The sequence below is a fragment of the Myotis nattereri genome (genome assembly GCF_964212035.1).
Source record: "Myotis nattereri genome assembly, chromosome: 9".
NCBI lineage: Eukaryota > Metazoa > Chordata > Mammalia > Chiroptera > Vespertilionidae > Myotis > Myotis nattereri.
Window position 1 is genome coordinate 81,128,816 of NC_138084.1, and position 20,771 is coordinate 81,149,586.

Consider the following 20,771-nt stretch of genomic DNA (forward strand, 5'->3'; position numbering starts at 1 on the left):
TATTGACTCGCTGACTGACTGGCTGGGAGAGATAGGGCCTAAGATCTCGGAAACTCAGCTCAGTCCCTGTCCTTGGCAATGCTTGGCTGTCTTGTTGGAATTGTCCTGTTTCCTTCCAAGCAGATACCTCTTTGATGATCTCATCTCAAAAGGACAGTAAAACATTCCTGTATGAGGACCCGGAGTGAAGTGGCTCTCTTGTCAGAGCTCCAGCCCTGAGCACCCAAGAGTTCCCACCTTTATTCGTTAGTTCCAGCAACAACTAGCAACAAGCAACAACGGGCTAAGATACCGGCAACAAATGGTGTCAGCAATGTTATTTCCCTCGTGAAGAAACAGGCCCAGGCCATTGACTACCCAGCACCCAAGGCTGTTTGTTCTCTGTGCAAGCCAGAGTCTCTGCAATGGGAATCCAGCCCTCTCTCCCTCCACGCCACCCCCCACCCTTGACTCCTTAACGGAAGAGCAAGGACAGCTGCACCTGCAGCCTGCCGAGCCCCAGCTGACCACACTTGAAGCTGAGGGCGGAGGCTCTGGGTTCCTGCCTTCTCGCAGGGGCCCCAGCCTGAAGGGTACTGGGTGGAGCCAGGCGAGTACTGCGCAGGCTGGCTGGCTGCTAGCGTTGCTCAGTGCTTCTGCGGGAGAAGGACAGAGACCGACATGGAGCAGGGGAAGCGTCTGGCCGGCCTCATCCTGGCAATCTCTCTTCTTCAAGGTAAGGGCGGCTTAGGGGGCCTGGCAGCCTGGAGAGAGACTCAAGGCCACCACCATGGGACAAGAATATTGGGATCCATGACCTTGAGCCAGCCTCGGCTATCACCTTGGAGTTCAGAGAAAGCAGAGTAAAAATAAAGCCTCTTACTATTCTCTGTTAGAGGAAGCAGTGTCCCATGAGAGAGGTGGGTCCTCCTCTCCGGAGGGATCAAATCAGAGAACTTAGCTGTCTAGAGAGAAAACCCGGATGTCACCATCTTAGGTTTGAATGTAGCCGAAAAGGGCACAGGCCAGGAACCTGAAAAGAAAAGGTATGTGTTTTTAAATCAGCTGGGTGAGGAGTAAACCTGTAAAGCACCCACTCAGTTGGTCAAGTCCATCAACTGATCAACCAGGATGGGGGGAGGGGGGGGTCCTATTATGTAAGAGACCAGGAAGATATAAAGATAAATGAAAACCTCTGTCCTGCCCTGGCTGGCGTGGCTCAGTTGCTTAGAGCATCATCCCATACACCAAAAGGTGGTGGATTCAATTCCTAGTCAGGGCACATACCTAGGTTGTGGAGTTCAGTCCCCAGTTGGGTCACATGCCAGAGGCAACTGATCAATCTCTCTTCTTCTCTTTCTCTCCCTCCCTCCCCTATAGGGACTTCTTCTCTGTAAAAAAAAAAAAAAAAATTCATTCTGCCTAAAGAACTCATAAACTAATTATATGAATAAGTTTCAGTGTTTCCAGATTGAATGTTAGGTCCAATAAAAGATGGCTGTATGAATGTTCAGTTGTAACTATCCACTGGAAAGTGGGTGGACCGAGCCAATGCCTACGTTATGGACTGGGGATGGTTCTCCACACAATGGGAAAGCTAACACCGGGAAAGTTGTTGGAATCACACAGGTACTATGTTAAACGTGAGGATGAGGGGGCTGAGGATAGAACTGTGAGGATACCAACCTCTAAGGGGCAGTTAGAGAAAAAGTATCTCTGGAAAGAGATAAGGGAATGATCAAAGAGCTGGAATAATCAGATGATTCCAATACTATGGAAACCGAAGAAGAAGAAAGTTTCCAAAGGAGAAAGTCACTGACAGTATGAAATTTTAAAGAGTGATCCACTAATATAAGAATATATTTATAAGTTTAAGTTTGTGGGATTTGGCAAAATAAAGGTCATGGATAATTGAGAACCATTTCCTTGGGGTAGTGTGAGTAGAAGTCAAATGGAAATGAGTTGAAGGGGAAGGGCAGATAATAAAGATAAGAAAGCGTAGACCAGTGGTCGGCAAACTCACTAGTCAACAGAGCCAAATATCAACAGTACAACGATTGAAATTTCTTTGAGAGCCAAATTTTTTAAACTTAAACTATATAGGTAGGTACACTGTTATTAACTTAATTAGGGTACTCCTAAGGCTTAGGACGCCACACTCAAGGGGCCAAAGAGCCACAAGTGGCTTGAGAGCCGCAGTTTGCCGACCACTGGCCATAGACTATTCTTCAAAGAAGTTTGGAAGAAAAGAAAGGATAGTTTGAGTGGTAAATAGGGGGGAAACAGAGTCTAAGAATAAATTTTTTGAGTGTGAAAGAAATTTAAGCATGTTTCTAGGCTGAAGGAGAAGATAGTGAATAGAGATCCTGGAGTTGATGTTGAAAGGATGGAGTCAAGAGTGGCATCAATGGCACAGCGGGAAAGGCAACCTCACCCTCTAGACTAGAAGGGAGGAAGTGCAGATGGCTTCAGCCACAGGTAGGCTTGCAGAAGAAAGCTGCAGGAGGAAGGGCCATGGCAGCGTTTATGTTCTCAAAATGAGAGGGAGACAATGCCACCTGCTGGTGACTGAGTGGGTCATGAAGGGGACAGTGAGTGTGTAATATTCTGCGGGGAGTGCAGGATGACACAGGTGGAAGGGCCATGCATAGGCCCGTGTGAGGCAGAAGGAGCACCAGGCTGGGCAACAGAAGCCCGCGCCCACCCGCAGTGCGCTGCGTGAACTCCGACAATTCTTGCTCCCGCAGGGCTCATTCTCTCAGCACTCAACCCGGGAAACTTGACTACATGAGCTCTCTTGTCCCAAAAGGAAGCAGGGTTCAGATAAGCAAAATTAAAGGATGCCAGCAGTCAGTTAGACCCTCTTTCCTACGGAACCTGCGTTAAAATAAGGGGCCTCTTTGTCCCTCCCATAGTGAGCAGGCGGTTGGGGAGAAGAGCTAGTGAGAAATCTTGCTTAACTGTTTGTCTTGATTTTTAAATTTGTTCTCATTTATTCACCTATGCACCTATTCAACAAATATAAAGCTCTTATTATGTTCCAGGCACTGTGCTGGGTACCAGTCACGAAGAGTTCAGCCTTGTGTCACTTCCTAAGACAGTTGACTCCTTTCAACTACTGCCATCATACTTTGTTTTTTTCTTTTATTTCTTCTTTTTTAATTATATTTTTATTGATTTCAGAGAGGAAGGGAAAGGAAGCGAGGGATAGAAACATCAATGATGAGAGAGAATCATTGATTGGCTGCCTCCTACACATCTCCTACTGGGAATGGAGCCCACAACCCGGGCATGTGCCCTCACCGGGAATCGAACTGTGACCTCCTGGTTCATAGGTTGACACTCCTATGAACTGAGCCATGGCACCCAGGCCATCATACTTCTAGTCATGCCCCATTATTTCCTTCCAGCCATACTACCTCTCTTGTCCTTTCCAGGCCTGTATCTTGCTTAGCTATCCTTTCTTTCCAGAATGCCTTTCTCTGCCTCGTGAATTCCTCTCTGTTAAGCTTTCCTGTCACTCACCGTTGGGCAAAATCAATAGATTCTATCCCCTTTCACATGTATTCTTATAAATACTAAATGATAATTTATGTTTTATTACATTAATTACATATGTGCTTATTTTTTCCCCCTTCATTGTAAACCCTTTGGAAGCAGCATCTAGTTCTTCATATCCCCACCCTTTCCGTTCTCGCTGCTTAATCATGACAGGAACACCATAGTGCCCAGTAAATGTTTGCATCGAATCCAATTGGATTGAACTCCAGTGCTAGTTCTCTGTCGTAGTCCTACCATACAACTCTACTACTCTAGATTTTGAGACAGATTTGGGATCTTGAACAGCTAACTCCCATAGGACATCCAGGGTTTCTACAAGAAATAAGTCGTCAAAACTGAAGGGTTTAGCAGTCACTCCGCTCTGAAAGGCTTTAGCTCGTGCACACTCACGCCTTGCCAGGACCTCAGCTGCTGAAGGGACTGTGCTCCAGCCTGTGCAGACGACACCCTTCCATATGCTGCAATACAACCCTGATGCTAAGAGTGAGCATCAAGGCCCAGGAGTTAAGAGCAGTCACCAACAAGACTGCCCTCACTTTATTTTTTGTTTGTTTGTTTGTTTTGTTGTTGTTAATCCCCATCCGAGGATGTTTTTTCATTGATTTTTAGACAGAGTGGAAGAGAGAGGGAAAATCAGAAACACTGATGTGAGAGAAACATATAATTGGTTGCCTCCTACACGGGCCCTGAGCCTGGGCTGGGCAGTAGCCTGTAACCAACATACGTGCCCTTGACCAGAATCGAACCCGGGACCCTTTGGTCTGCAGGCCGACACGCTATCCACTGAGCCAAGCTGGCTAGGGAAAGACTTCCCTCACTTTAAATGCCAAGCACAAGTTCAGGGATCTCCAGGACACCCACACTTCTGGCAAACTGGGTTCCCTCCACCCCCTCAGGTTTATCAATTTGCTGTAACAGTTCATAGAACTCAGAAAAACACTATACTCACTATTACAGTTTTATTCTAAAAAAATGAGATCAGGACCAGCTACATGAAGAGACACATAGGATGGGATCCAGGAGGTTCCTGAGCACAGAGCCTCCGTGCCTCTCCCGGGAAATCAGGAGACATCCCCCTCCTGGTACATTGATGTGTTCAACCAGGAAGCGCCACTGAGTTTTTCTTGGGGTTTCATTACGCAGGCATGAATAATTGAATAATTGGCCAGAGACTAAACTCAATCTCCAGTGCCCCTCCCCTCCTAGAGCTCAAAGTTCCAATTCTCAAATCACCTCCTTGGTCTTGACCAACCCTTTCCTGAATCATCTCATTCATAAAGTGGTAAACTCACCTATTGCCCAAGGGCACACCAAGAATAACAAAGGCACTCCTTAAATTCCAAGGGCTCAGAAACTCTCCCCAGGAATTCATGACAGTGACCTGATAAATTCTTCATTACACAACACCCGGGATTCAGTTTGGTGGCTCGGGTTAACAACCCAGGGACATAGGTATAGATATGTTACTCCTGTGGACTAGCATCTCTCTTCATTTTGGCCGCAATGACCACCTAAATGACACCACAGGGCATCTGAATAACTCCATGCCCAGCTGATCCTCTGTCTCTCTTCTGTCCCTACAGGTACAATTGCCCAGTCGAAAAAAGGTAAGGAAAAGGCTTCTTTCTCTGCTGAAACTCTGAGGAAATTCATGGAAATATGCCTTCCTAAAACAGTAGCTCTAGATGAGATAGTGATGAGTAACAAACTTCTCCATTGTCAACCAAATCAGTGGCCAGTCATGACCAGCAATTAATTGTCTGATTCTTGGAGGAGGTGGGCGCTACTGAAAATGTTACCCATGAACCAACCGCATAGACATCGTCTGGGAGAACTGTAGCATCTCAGCCCCTCCCCAGAACTACTCACTTAGAACCTGAAGTTCTAACTAGATCCCCATGTGCTTCATGTACAAATTGATGTTTGAGAAGACTGCGATAACGCAGTCTTCTTCTGTTACCCTGGGGTAGAAAGAATGTCAGAGGCAAGATCTTTAACAGACCACGGCTTTTCCCTTTTCAGGAAACCATTTGATAACAGTGGATGACAATCAAGAAGATGGTTCAGTACTTCTGACTTGTAACTTGGAAGGCAAAGATATCAAGTGGTTTAAAGATGGGAAGGAAATAGTTACTACAAATGGAAAAACATGGAACCTGGGAAGCAGTTTGAAGGACCCTCAAGGGACATATTGGTGTCGAGGATCAACAAACAACTCGCAATCACTCCACGTGTATTATAGAAGTACGTGACCCCCCTTCGGTTTGCTTGCTGTGAAATTAAGCTGTACTTGCTGTTGGTGATTTTCTGTACGGAATGAGTGAAAAGTAGATACTGAAGAGTGATAAAATAGATGCTAAACATTCAGTTTTCTTCATCTCAGCTTGCCTCTCTTTGAAAATAACAAGACAGTTCCCCCAGCTTCTTTTTTTAAAGTATATTTTTATTGATTTTAGAGAGGAAGGGAGTGGGAGAGAGAGATAGAAACAGCAATGGTGAGAGAAAAATCATTGATCTACTACCTCCTGCACACCCGCTGCTGGGGACCAAGCTCTCAACCCAGGCATGGGCCCTTGACCAGAATTGAACCCAGGATGCTTCAGTCTGCAGGTCGACACTCTATCCACTGAGCCAAACCAGGGAGGGCTCCACCATCTTCTTGGTAAAACACAGCCAGTCCCCAAAGACTGACTTACCTTTGTGTGGGTCCCCTGGATTGGAGCAGTTAGCAATTTGCATAAACTAAGTTAGGGTGGGCAGGGGAGACGAGAGATGACACAGTGAGCAGCAGTAAGATGTAGAAGGAACTGAGCACAGAGAAGCACATCTGGTCTTTGTCCTGTTCCACACAGTGCCCAGCAGTAAGACTACATGGGCTTCTCCAGGACTTTGGGAAGAGAGAGGAACATCAAGAAGCATTGCATTCTTAGTCCAAGGATCTTCCCGGGCCATTCCCTTGCCATACAGCCCACAGAGGGAGCAGACTGGTGCCTTAGCTAGACAAAGGCATATTGTTGGTAGACAGGACAGAAAGATCCAGAAAAACAACTTTCACACCCTGAAGCAGACTCATCTCTCCTTTCCTCACAGTGTGTCAGAACTGCATTGAGCTGAATGCATCCACTGTGTCTGGCTTTGTCTTCGCCGAGATCTTCAGCATTTTCTTCCTTGCTGTTGGGGTGTACTTCATTGCTGGGCAGGATGGAGTTCGCCAATCAAGAGGTAAAAGAATGTTTTTAGATGAAATATGAGACCACCTGGGGCCCTCAACTTTCTTCCAACCAAAATAGCCCCAAGAGAAGCGCCTACGTTGTCGGCACCTGCTGGTGAGGCTCTCTCTGTGGCCAGAAGGAACGCTAGTGTTTTCACAGCATATTTACCTGTCTCAAGATCCAACTCCCCTGATTCATCCTCTATGGTTTTTAGAAAACTCTTTATTGAAGTAAAACCTACATACAGAAAAGGGCATGGATCACAAGCAAACAGCTCAATAAGATTTAATAAAGTAAGCACACCCACGAATCCAGCACCCGGTTTAAGAAAGAATATCACCAACATCTTAGAAGTCCCCCTTGTGGTCACTTGCAGACTCTCCCTATCCCCAAAAGTGAGCACTATGCAGACTTACAACGTTGATTAATTTTGTCTGTTCTTGTGCCTTATGTAAATGGACTCATACAGTAAGTACTACTGTGTGTGACTTCTTTTACTCAATAATGTGCTTGTGATATCCACTCATATTCATATATATACATATATATATATGTTTTTATTGACTTCAGAGAGGAAGGGAGAGGGAGAGAGAGAGAGAAACATTAATGATGAGAGAGAATCATTGATTGGCTGCCTCCTGCACACCCTTCATGGGGATGGAGCCCACAACCTGGGCATGTACCCTGACCAAGAATCGAACCATGACCTTCTGGTTCATAGGTTGATGCTCAACCACTGAGCCACACCAGCCGGGCATCCACTCATATTCTTGTATGTAGGTGTATTTCACTAATTCTTATTGCTATTTAGTATTCCATTGTGTGACTATAACCCAATTTATCATCCTCTCTACTGTGCGTGTGTGTGTGTGTGTGTTTTGTTTTGTTTATCTTTTGTGCAGCTTCAGACAAGCAGACCCTGTTGTCCAATGACCAGCTCTACCAGGTAAGGGAATAAGGCATGACAAACTTTGCTACAATTAGTGGTGGTTTAACATTTTGAAATGGGGGTGGGGGCAAGTTATTTGGAAGATACTAGACAGATAAGAAACTGCTTAGGACATGCCAGATGATCGCATAGTTATCCCTCTGGGTGGAAAGGATGAAATAAGGAGGAGGACTGAGAGAGGCTGAGCTCAGGATCTAGTCAGCAAAACCAAAGAACACACCGAGAGGAAAAGCCTCCATCTGCTCGTCCTCTTTCTGCCCCCAGGATCACAAAGCCCCCACTTCAAAGCCTTGCACATAAAAAGCACTCAGTACACCTGCATCTTACTAATTCATGAAGGATAGGGGATTGCGCTTGTGACTGTGCTGTCCTTTTAGCCCCTCAAGGATCGGGAAGATGACCAATACAGCCACCTGCAAGGAAACCAACTGAGGAGAAACTGAGCTCAGGACTCCGAGGAGCTGTGTCCTACACCATTTCCAAGGCAGTGCCTTCGCATTCCCTGCCCTCCCTGTGCCAAGTCTGTCTCCTTTCCCCAAGCAGCTATGAAGACCAGGGGTGGGGGTGCAGGCTGATTGTGGAAGCCCATTTCTAAAAACACAGGGGCTAGTGCAAATTTTCTTGACCTAAAAAAATATGAAAGCTGTGTATATCTTTAAATCCTTTCAGAAGAGGAATGCTGAAATTCGTGCACTGAGGGGAGGGTGTCCCTCAGCCCAGCCTGCACCCTCTCCAATCTGGGACCCCACAGGGGATGTCCAACTGCCAGTTTATGCCCGATCCCACAGGGGCAGTCAGACATCCCTCTCACAATCTGGGACTGCTGGCTCCCAACCGCTCGCCTGCCTGCCTGCCTGATTGCCCCTAACCGCTTCTGCCTGCCAGCCTGATCACCTCCTAACCACTCCCCTGCCAGCCTGATCAACACCTAACTGCTCCCCTGCTGGCCCAATTGCCCCCAACTGCCCTCCCCTGCCGGCCCAGTCGCCCCCAACTGTCCTCCCTCCCCTGCAGGCCCAGTCGCCCCCAACTGCCCTCCCCTGCTGGCTTGATTGCCCACAACTGCCCTCCCCTGCTGGCCACCTTATGGTGGCCATCTTGTGACCACATGGGGCAGCCATCTTTGACCACATGGGGGTGGCCATCTTGTGCAAGAGTGTGATGGTCAATTTGTATATTACCTCTTTATTATATAGGATTTCTATATAAATATTTCTCAACATCCACACTATTAACATTTTGGTCTACTTGTATACATAAATGCATAGCCCATGGATGCAGACAGTGGGGTGGTGAGGGCCTGGGGTGGGCGGCGAGGGGGTGGGGATCTGGAGGGGATAGATGGGGGGGGAAAGGGGGACATATGTAATACTTTCAACCATAATGATTTAAAAAGACAAAAACATTTGGTCTAGCCCTAACCGGTTTGGCTCAGTGGATGGAGCGTTGGCCTGCGGACTGAAGGGTCCCAGGTTCGATTCCGGTCAAGGGCATGTGCCTTGGTTGTGGGCACATCCCCAGTGGGGGGTGTGCAGGAGGCAGCTGGTTGATGTTTCTCTCTCATTGATGTTTCTAACTCTCTAACCCTTTCCCTTCCTCTCTGTAAAAAATCAATAAAATATATTTTTAAAAAAAACTTTTGGTCTAGGTAATTCTTATGGTGAGAGTACTGTCCTGTGCTTTGTAGGGTTTGTAACAGCCTCCCTGGCCTCTAGTCACCAGAGGTTAGCAGTACCCCCATTTTTACAACCAAAATTATCTCCAGATATTGCAAGTGTCCCCTTAGGGGCAAAATCACTCTTAGTTAAGAACCACTGATCTATATTAGCTTTTCAATCAACCAATCAATCAATCAATCAGAAGTTTCAATCAGGAAAACAGGGCCCAAGCATCATTTGGTTTTCTGAACCAACTAATTTTTTTTAATCCAGATATTCTTAAGTGGATAAATTTGATAAAAATTACTAAGAACAGGTGAGGTCACTCAAAATGAATGCATTATATAGCAAATTATACCTCAATACACTTATTTTTTTAAAAGACATTTTTACAACATTAGTCATTGCACCATTCATTGTATGAGCAAGAGATTGAAACTAACTGAAATTTCCATCACAGTTTACAAGGTTTGGGTAAGACTTTAAAATTACTGTTTCACATCAAAATTATAACCACATCATAATTATAACAAAACTACAGAACAACCATCATTCAGAACCACCTAAAGTCTACCTGAACAGAAGTAATATAACTGAGGATATAACGAAGAAGACGCAGAGAGTCTGGTAGGAGAGGCAGAGAGGTAGAACTGGCTGGTCCCACACCCACATGTGGTAGTTAAAAATGGGGAGGGATATATCGGCTACAGAGCTCTGCCTTGAGGAGTGAGGGGTCTCGGCCCCACACCAGGCCCCCCAGCCCAGAGTTCCAGTGCCAGGAAGAGAACTTCCCATAACTTCTGCCTGTAAAAACTAGCAAGGATTGTGGCTGAATGAGATGGAGTGCTGCTGAAGGGCCCATGCACCGACTTACACAGACTCACTTGCTCAGAATTCCAACAGTGGGGCAGCAGCTAGAAAGGCCCCAGGGACACATGGGGAGGACTAAAGTGTCTGACATCAGGGCCAGGGCTGGAGGGGCAGCTTTTTCCCAGACAGAAGTGCTGGCCGAGGCCATTGTTCCTTTGCTGAGCCCTCCCCCAACAGAGCAGGCTGGCAGGCACCATATCTGAGACGCCCTCAACCTGGCTACTCTGTTCTCCCTGCCCTGGTGATTCCCTGAAACCCCACCCAACTTTCAGACACACCCAGGCCCTTTCCAGTGGCTTTTCCATATAAACAGCATCTGGCTCAGTGTGACCCATACCGCTTGCTAAGTAGCCCCAGGCCCCGTACTAGCAACAGCAGGCCTTGGTTCATGGCTTGGCTTCTCCTGGGCACCTCCAAGCCCAGCATAAATAGCAGCCATCTGCTGATGGCTTTGTGGCTCAGGCCCCAGGAGGGTAAAAGTAGTGGCTGACTTTAGCATGCACTTGGTGTGTGACTCCAGAGCTAGCGCACCTGGTGGATAGCCTCAGAGCACGCTGAAGCACCAATCAACACCTCCACAAGCAACACACTCAGGCATGGACTTGGCGGGTACCTGAGCCCTGAAATATGGGGTTGGCCCTTGCATAGCAGATCCTCCACAGTGGTCCTGGCCAGTCCTCCTAGTGGCCAGTCCACACAGCCAGCCAGTTCTCACAGCCGATCAGCCTAGGGCAGTGGTCGGCAAATTCATTAGCCAACAGAGCCAAATATCAACAGTACAATGACTGAAATTTCTTTTGAGAGCCAAATTTTTTAAACTTAAACTATATAGGTAGGTACATTGTTATTAACTTAATTAGGGTACTCCTAAGGCTTAGGAAGAGCAACACTCAAGGGGCCAAAGAGCTGCATGTGGCTTGAGAGCCGAGCCGCAGTCTGTTGACCACAGGCCTAGGGACAAATCCCTCCCATTAACATACCAACAGCAATTAAGGCTCAACTACCACAGGAGGATGCACACAGCCCACACAGGGTGCACCTGGAGCACCCAGCTCAGGTGACCAGGGAGGCTGAGCCACTGGGCCCTCTAGAACACCTACTACACAAGGCCACTCCACCAAGCCCAGGAGATGTAGCAGCTCTACCTAATACACAGGAACAAACACAGGGAGGCTGCCAAAAGGTGGAGACAAAAAAACATGTCCCAAATGAAAGAACAGAGAAAAACTCCAGGAAAAAAACTGAACAAAATGGAGACAAGCAATCTACCAGATGCAAAGTTCAAAACACTGGTTATAAGGATGCTCAATGAAATTAGGGGAAGAGTAGAGGAACTTAGAACTTCAACAAAGAGATGAGAAACATAAAAACAGAATGAGAAAACGTAAAAAATAACCAGTCAGAAATGAAAAATACATGAATTGAAATGAAGAATACATTACAGGGAATCAACAGTAGAGTATGTGGAGAAGAGGATCAAATCAGTGATTTGGAAGATAAGTAATAGAAAACACCCAATCAGAACTGCAAAAAGAAAAAAAAGCCAAAAAATGAGGACAGTGTAAGGAACATCTAGGACAGGGGTGGGCAAACTTTTTGACTCGAGGGCCACAGTGGGTTCTTAAACTGGACCGGAGGGCCGGAACAAAAGAATGATGGAGTGTTTGTGTGAACTAATATAAATTCAAAGTAAACATCATTACATAAAAGGGTATGGTCTTTTTTTTTTTTTTAGTTTTATTCATTTCAAAGGGGCTGGATCCGGCCCGCGGGCTGTAGTTTGCCCACGGCTGATCTAGGATAACTTCAAGAGTACCAACATTGGCATCATGGGAGTGCAGGAAGGAAAAAGAGAAAGAAATTGAAAACCTATTTGAAAAAATAATGATGAAAAACTTCCCTAACCTGGTGAAAGAAACAGACTCACAAGTCCAGAAAGTGCAGAGTCCCAAACAAGATGAACCCAAAGAGGCCCTCACCAAGACATATCATAATTAAAATGCAAAAGATTAAAGACAAAGAGTCCTAACTGGTTTGGCTGTTATAGGGGTGCCAGAAGAAGAGAAAGAGCAAGATAACCACTTCTGCCTGCCAGCCTGATCACCCCCTAACCACTCCCCTGCCAGCCTGATTGACGCCTAACTGCTCCCTTGCCATACCGATCGCCCCCAACTGCCCTCCTCTGCCGGCCTAGTCACCCCTAATTGCCCTCCCCTGCCAGCCTGGTTGCCCCCAACTGCCCTCCCTTGCTGGCCATCTTTTGGCGGCCATCTTGTGACCACATGCGGGTGGCCATCTTGTGTGAGGGCATGACAGTCAATTTCCATATTACCTCTTTATTATATAGGATTATTGACTATATTCCTTAGGCTGTGCTTTATATCCCCTTGACTATTTTAAATGCTATGTTACCACTCTAACCCTTACCACGTTGTGAACTCCACGAAGAAAGGGACTTGTGTGTTTTCAGTACTGTATCTTTAGGCACCAGAATAATGCTAGAACAAGATAGGCACTTCAAGATTGCATAGTACTGTGTGTGTGTGTGTGTGTGTGTGTGTGTGTGTGTGTGTAAAATATACATAACATAGAATTTACCATTTTAATCATTTTTAAATATACTATTCAGTGGCATTAAGTTCATTCACAATGTTGTGCAACCTTTGCCACTATACATTTCCAGAACTTTTTCATTACCCTAAACTCCATATCCCAATAAACAATAGCTCCCATTTCCTCCCGCTCCCCCCAACCCTGGTACTCTCTGCTCTGTCTTTCTGTCTCTATGATTTGTCTTTTCTAGGCACCACATGTAAATGGAAGCATACAATATTTGTTATTTTTTGCCTGGTATCTTTCACTAACGTTTTCAAGGTCCATCTATGTTGTAGCATGTAACAGAATTTCAGGCGTTTTAAGGCTGAAAAATAGTCAGTTGTATGTATAGACCACATTCTGTTTATCCACTCACCTGCCAATGGACATTTGGGTTGTTTCCACCTTTTGGCTATTATGAATAATGTTACTATGAACAGTGGTGTGCAAGTATCTGTTTGAGTCCCTGCTTTCAATTCTTTTGGGTATATACCCAGAAATGGAATTACTGCATCACATGGTAATTCTATGTTTGACGTCTTAAGGAACTGCTAAAGTTTTTCCAAAGTGAACTGTGCTGTACACCTGAAACTAATATAATGTATGTCAACTGAAATTGAAAAATAACTTTAAGAAACGTTTTAATCCTGCCCTAGCCGGTTTGACTCAGTGGACAGAGCGTCAGCCTGCAGACTGAAGGGTCCCGGGGTTCAGTTCTGGTCAAGAGCACATGCCTGGGTTGCAGGCTCGGTCCCCAGTAGGGGGCCTGCAGGAGGCAACCGATCAGTGATTCTCTCTCATCATTGATGTTTCTATCTCTCTCTCCCTCTCCCTTCCTCTCTGAAATCAATACAAATATTTTTTTTAAAAAATGCTTTTTAATTCTCACCTGAGTATATGTTTTTATTTGTTTTATTTTAGAGAGAGGAAGGGAGAGGGAGAGTGCCGGGAGCCGGTCCATCCTTGCTGTTTCAAGGGACCTGGCATATATGGCATACTGTTCTTAATATGTTTGCTCACCTTCTTGGCACTATGTGTTTTAACCAAGGCCACCTCTCTGAGAAAGGTTGTTTCCCCAGGTAGGGATTTTCCCCTGAAGTTAGGGAGGGAATAAAACCCCTTAACTAAGTGCCAGGCGGGTAATTAATCACTTTAACTACAAACAATCATGCTTAAGCTACATAATCTTTACTCCCTGGAATGGAGATAAGAAACGCCCTAACCTTTGTAATAGAGATTGATAGGATTGGAATCAACTGGTATAAATACAGATGTAACGAGACAACAGGACACAGAACCTAGACACAGAACCTAGACACAAAACCTAGACACAGAACCTACACAGAACCTAGAGACAGAAAAACTTCGCTGGAGAGAACATGGCAAAAGATCCTGGACAGAAACTGGCCACAGAACCTAGAGACAGAACCTAGCGAGAGAACCTGGCTGAAGAACCTAGAGACAGAACCTGGATAGAACATGGCAAGAGAACCTGACTAGAACCTGGTGACAGAACGTGACTGGAGAACCTAGCGAGGGAACATGGCTACAGAACCTGGCTGGAGAACCTAGCGAGGGAACATGGCTACAGAACCTGGCTGGAGAACCTAGCGAGGGAACATGGCTACAGAACCTGGCTGGAGAACCTGGAGAACCTGGCTGGAGAACCTAGCAAGAGAACATGGACACAGAACCTGGCTGGAGATCCTAACCAGAACTTCGTTGGAGATCCTGATCAGAACTTGGCTGGAGATCCTGGCTAGAGATCCTGGCTAGGCTGCTGATCAACTGAACGCTGTCTCCATGTCATTCCTTCTTCGCCGACTCCGTCCACACCTTTGGGGACCCCTGGACCTGCTGGGGTTGGACCCCAGCAGGAGAGGGGAGGGAGAGAGAGAGAACTAGAAAGAGAGAGAAAGAGAAATGGAGACGTATATGAGTTGCTTCCCTTACACGTCCTACCAGGGATGGAACCAAACCTGGTTATGTGCCCTGACCAGGAATCAAACCCTAGACTCTAGTGATGGCGAACCTTTTGAGCTCGTCGTGTCAGCATTTTGAAAAACCCTAACTTAACTGTGGTGCCGTGTCACATATAGAAATTTTTTGATATTTGCAACCATAGTAAAACAAAGACTTATATTTTTGATATTTATTTTATACTAGAGGCTGGGTGCATGACATTCATGCACTGCGGGGGGGGGGGGGTGATGCCATCAGCCTGGCCTGCCCCCTTTCACAATCTGGGAGCCCTCAAGGGATGTCTGAGTGATGGCCTAAGCCACAGTTGGACATCCTTAGCGCTGCTGTGGAGGTGGGCCACTGCATTTGCCAGCCACCAGCTAGGCTTGTGGCTGAGTGACGCTCCCCCTGGGGGAGCACACTGACCACCAGGGGGCAGCTCCTGCATTGAGCGTCTGCCCCCTGGTGGTCAGTGTGCATCATAGTGACCGGTAGTTCTGAATTTCAGTCGATTTGCATATTACCCTTTTTAAAAAATATATATTTTATTGATTTTTTACAGACAAGAAGGGAGAGGGATAGAGAGTTAGAAACATCGATGAAAGAAATCCATCAGCTGCCTCCTGCACGCCCCCCACTGGGGATGTGCCCGCAACCAAGGTACATGCCCTTGACCAGAATGGAACCTGGGACCCTTCAGTTCGCAGGCTGACGCTCTATCCACTGAGCCAAACCGGTTAGGCACCCTTTTATTATATAGGATATTTAAATGCCATTTAACAAAGAAAAATCAACCAAAAAAATGACTCCGCGTGTCACCTCTGACACTCATGTCACAGGTTCGCCATCACTGCGAGCCTAGAACCTTGGGTGTACGGGAGGGCGCTCCAATCAACCAGGTCACACCAGCCAGGGCTGGGATTGAGAAACAGTTTTTTTTTAATTTAGATAGCATATTTTAGCACACTGCCTTGACAACCAATCCGAGCTCAAATTTTTCCGTTGTTATTACTGTTGTTGCTTCATAGCAAATAATAATTAGTGAGGAGTAGCAGAAACAGCTTCAAAAAGGCATAAGACCGGTAGGAAAAATAGAAAGCAGAAGCCCAAAGAAATTGCGGCAGTGCCGGGATCACGACGGACGTCGTATCTGCGAGCCACACACCGGTTTCACCGAGTCCCAACCAGCCCCTCCCAGGCTCACCGCCCCGCGCCCCGCCCCGCCCCGCTGCCAAGCCCCGCCCCACTCACAGGCCCCGCCCCTCCCCGGCAGGTGGCGCCTGCGCCCTGGGCGTGTTTGCGCGCCGGAGCCCGCGGTGGTGGCACACCCTGCTTCCGGCGCAGGCGGCGGCCGCAGGGTCCGGCGCCTAGTGGTGACGTAATTTCCGGTTTCCCGACTGAGTCGGAAGTGGGAACCCTCTGGCTAGTGAGATTGTCGCGTGTCGTCGCTGCTGGCCCTTCAGGCTCCGGTAAGAGAGCACATCGCTTGCGGGGAGGGAGTCGTGGGGTCTGCACCGGGTGTGTTCTCCCAGCCGAGCGCCAGTTCCGGCCTCTGCACTCCCGCCTCCTCCCGTTTCCCTGCCCTGCGCTCTCCTGACCACCGACTCGCTCCGGGAACTTGGACCCTGTCTGGTTTGGGAACCCTTCTGTGCTCCAGCTTCTGGCAGGGCTCCCACTCTTGGCCGTTCCTCCCTGGGAAAGGCCGGGGTGCCGGCCTTGCATTACCGGTGACTTCCTTTCTCTGGAACGTGCACCGAGTGGGTGGGGCTCCCTTGCCGCCAAGTCCTTATGGAACCCGGAGGGATAGCAGTATACGGAGTGGACCGCAGCCAGCCAGATGCCAGGGGAGACAGCATTAGACGGAGTCCTGCTGCCCAAACCACCTGAAACCGTGGGGAGTGGTGACGTTTCGTAAGCAAAGTGTCAGTCGCCACTCGACTGCGCTCCCTCGGGCGCAGGTTTCGGAGCCACTTCTAAGAGTGAGGAGCTGCAGCTCGGGCGCTTCCATTTGATGGCTCCTCTCTGTGGGACCCGTTTCACTCCCAGAGCAAGGATGTGGTCGGGCTCGTTGCCGGGGACTGTAGGCCTCCCATGGGGCCCCCTGAGAGGACGTGGGGCCAGGTTAGGAGGGCTGTCAGCTTTTTGACCTGATGTTCAAGCGTGCTGATGTGTTGGGAGGGTGGAACATACAACAATGAAAACGTTTTTTAATTCCTTTTTGTTTGATGTGTATTACCCATCAGGACAGAAACCTACAGATTATGGTTTAATGGAGCTTGATTTTGATCACCCCAGTTTCACAAAGTGCTCCAGACATTTCTGTTTAAGCGCAATACAATGTCTGATGTTAAGACATTTGTGTACCCTCCCCCTTGAAAGCTGATAATCTCCCTTAAGAGATTAGCGGTACTAGTTTTGTTTCTTTTTTTCTTATGATTCTTTTTTAATTTATTGAGGTGACATTGGTTAATAGGATCATACAGGTTTCAGGTGTGGGTTTCTGTGTGACAAGATCTGTATATTGCACTGTGCCCACCACCCAAAGTCAAATCATCTTCCATCCCATATATTACGTCCCTTTCACCCCCACCCCTTTCCCTCTGGCAGTCACCACACTGCTGTTTGTGTTCACAAATTTGTTTTATATCTCACACATGAGTGAAATCAGATGGTTTTTAGCTTTTTCTGACATTTCACTTAGCATAATGTTCTCACGGTCCCTCCATGCTGTTGCAAATGGCGCTACTTCATCCTTTCTGATGGCTGTTCCACTGTGTACATGGACCACATCTTTATCCAGTCCTCTATCGCAGGGCACTGTGGCTGTTTCCGTGTGTTGGCCACCGTGAATAATGCTGCCATGAACATGGGGGCGCAAATATCTTTGTGATTACATGATTTCGAGTTGTTCAAGTATATACCCAGGAGTGGGATGGCTGGGTCATATGGTAGCTCAATTCTTACTTTTTTGAGGAATCGCCAGACTGCTTTGCATAGTGGCTGCACCAGTCCACATTCCACCAGCAGTGAACGAGGTTCCCTTTCCCACAACCTCTCCAGCGCTTGTTGTTGCTTGTCTGTTGATAATGGCCACTCGAGCAGGTGTGAGGTGGTAGCTCACTGTGGTTTTGATTTGCATTTCCCTCATTGCCAATGAGCTTGAACATCTTCTCATATCTATTGGTTTGTACGTCTTCTTGGGAGGGGAGTATGTTCAGGTCCTCTGCCCACTTTTTGATTGAGTTGTTTGTTTGTTTGGTGTTGAGTTTTATGAGTTCTTTATATATTTTGGAGATTAAACTTGTTGGAGCTATTGTTTGCAAATACCATCTCCCATTTGGCTGGCTGTGTCTTTGTTTTGTTGTTGGTTTTTTTGGTGGGCAGAGCTTTTAGTTTGATATAGCCCCATTCATTTATTTTTGCCTTTGGAGTCAAGTTCATAAAATGTTCTCTATGACCAAGGTCCATAAATTTAGTATCTGTGCTTTCTTCTATGTAATTTATTGTTTCAGATCTTATATTTAGGTCTTTGATCCATTTTGAATTAATTTTTGTGCAAAAATTAATGGAAACAAACTCTAATCCAGTTTTTCTTTTGCATATGGCTTTCCAGTTTTCCCAGCACCATTTATTGAAGAGGTTTTCTTTACTCTAGTGTGTGTTTTTGGCTCCTTAGTTGAAAATTATCTGCCCATATACATGTGGTTTTATATCTCAGTTATGTTCCATTGATCTGTGTGTCTGTTTTCTGCCAATACTGTGCTGTTTTTATCAGAGCTCTGTAGTATAATTTGAAGTCAGGTAGTGTGATACCTCCAGCTTCGTTCTTTTTTTCTCAGGATTACTTTGGCTATTTGGGATCCTTTGTGGTTCCGTACAAATCTGATGATTTTGTTATTCTCTATCTTTTAAAAGTGGCATTGGGGTTTTGATGGGGAATGCATTAAATCTGTATATGGCTTTGGGTAATAAGGCCATTTTTAAATATATATATATATTTTGATTTTTTACAGAGAGGAAGGGAGAGGGATAGAGAGTTAGAAACATCGATGAGAGAGAAACATCGATCAGCTGCCTCCTGCACACTCCCCACTGGGGATGTGCCCACAACCAAGGTACATGCCCTTGACCAGAATCGAACCCGGCACCCTTGAGTCCACAGGCCGATGCTCTATCCACTGAGCCAAACCGGTTAGGGCAAGGCCATTTTAACTGTCTTGATTCTCCCAATCCATGAACATGGGATATTTTTTCCATTTTGTTGTCTTTTTCAATCTCTTAATTTTGCTTTGTAGTTCTCAGTATATAGGTCTTTCATGTTCTTTGTGAAGTTTATTTCTAGGTATTTTATTATTTTGGTTACAATTGCAAAAGGAATTTTTTCATTTCTTTTTCTGAAGTTTCATTGTTAGTGTACAGGAAGGCTAGCAGTACTGTTTTAAACAAGAAATTGAATCAGGGGACTGTCAGAGGATTTTGTAGGATGGAGGTAGGCAGCTATTACAGATGTAGACCCTTGTAGTGAGGTTATCAGAGTGAAACATACTTTTAAGGACTACATTAAACAATAATCAAATCCAAAAGCTCTAAAGATTGGTGGTTGTGCTATCCCTACAGCTAACAATAGGATACTGCTATAGCTCTATGGTAGTTGAAAATAGCAGACAATAAATTACCAGTGTTGAATTCAAAACAAAATATCATGGTTCCGTTTTATCAGACCTCTTCCTGAGCGTGGGTGATGTCTAGGTACTCTCTTTACATTTGTGAGACCACTGAACATATCTCAACGGTCATCTCCACAAGGGTCTCAGCAAGTGATCAGTCCTCCTGTTTCCTGTAAAATCCTGTAAGTGGTTACATGGCATTAACCCTTTTTCTATGGAAATAGTTTCTGCACAGACTTGAGGTGCACGTGAAAAAGGTGAGGTTAGTGGGGTAGGCAAAAACCATTTTTGTTTTGTTTTTCAAAAAGACAAACAGCAGAGATGACAGCAGCTCTATTTCCATCCTCTGTGCTACACACGCTGAGATACCATAGAGCCATGTGTCTGGCTTGACCTTCCACTGCGATCCAAGGCAGATAGTAAAACCCTTACCTGAAAGTAGGTTTGTGATGCTGCTGTTGATAACGTGTAAGATTGAACCAGTCAATAAGAATTTATTTGGGATTTTGTGATTGTAATATATAATGCCAGACACAGGAAAAAATAATCACATACGAACCTCTATTCCAGTTGCTTACAATCTAACACAGTAGGTAATCTGCATTAGGAACACAATGTCAAAAGTTATAAATCCTATTTAAAATATAGATAAAACTAGTGACCCGGTACATGGATTCATGCACGTTGAAAAGAAATTAATTAGAAGGTGGCTGGCAGGGCAGGACTGGGTGACACAGGCCAGACATGCCCTGGAGCCGACGTCTCTGGAGTGAGCGGGGGTCCCTCTGGCAGGTGGGGTCCCTTGGCCTAGCCCAGCCGTGGGCAAACTACGGCCCGTGGGCCAGATCCAGCCCGTTTGAAATGAATAAAACTAAAAAAAAAAAGACCATACCCTTTTATGTAATGATGTTTACTTTGAATTTATATTAGTTCACACAAACACTCCATCCATGCTTTTGTTCCAACCCTCGGGTCCAGTTTAAGAACCCATTGTGGCCCTCGAGTCAAAAAGTTTGCCCACCCCTGGGCCCTAGCCTGTGGGGATCAGGCCAAAGCCGGCTCTCTGACATCCCCTGAGGGGACCCGTCATGCGAGAGGGCACACTGCAAAGTCGCTGTCGTACAGGGTGTGGAACGCAAGCACAAGTGTGCGGTAAACCAGATCCGGGGCCCACAGTGCCCAGCAACAACATAACCCATGGCTGAAGGTGGAATTGCGCAGCCCTGCAAGGAATTGGGCTCCCTCCTCTCTGGTTTCGGGGTGCATCACCCAAGAACCACCACTGCCAAGTCACTGTAGCTCGGCAGCTGCTGCGTTG

At 46.4% G+C, this 20,771-nt stretch overlaps 2 protein-coding genes across 2 annotated transcripts in view; both read left to right on the top strand.

The window, feature by feature from the left end:
- Window positions 1-654: 654 nt before the first annotated feature.
- Window positions 655-8,144, top strand: CD3G (CD3 gamma subunit of T-cell receptor complex; the record flags this gene model as incomplete). The annotated part of the gene is made up of 6 exons (XM_081100412.1): window positions 655-715; window positions 5,124-5,147; window positions 5,563-5,784; window positions 6,631-6,762; window positions 7,655-7,698; window positions 8,079-8,144. The coding sequence occupies exons 1-6, from the start codon at window positions 661-663 to the stop codon at window positions 8,142-8,144; spliced, it is 543 nt and encodes a 180-aa protein (XP_080956538.1). The 5' UTR covers window positions 655-660.
- An 8,040-nt stretch (window positions 8,145-16,184) lies between these two features.
- The window catches only part of UBE4A (ubiquitination factor E4A), a 58,784-nt gene continuing 54,197 nt past the window's right edge, over window positions 16,185-20,771 (top strand). Inside the window, exon 1 of the mRNA XM_081098308.1 lies at window positions 16,185-16,255. The gene's annotated coding sequence lies outside the window, so the exon portion shown is untranslated. The remainder of the gene's footprint in view (window positions 16,256-20,771) is intronic.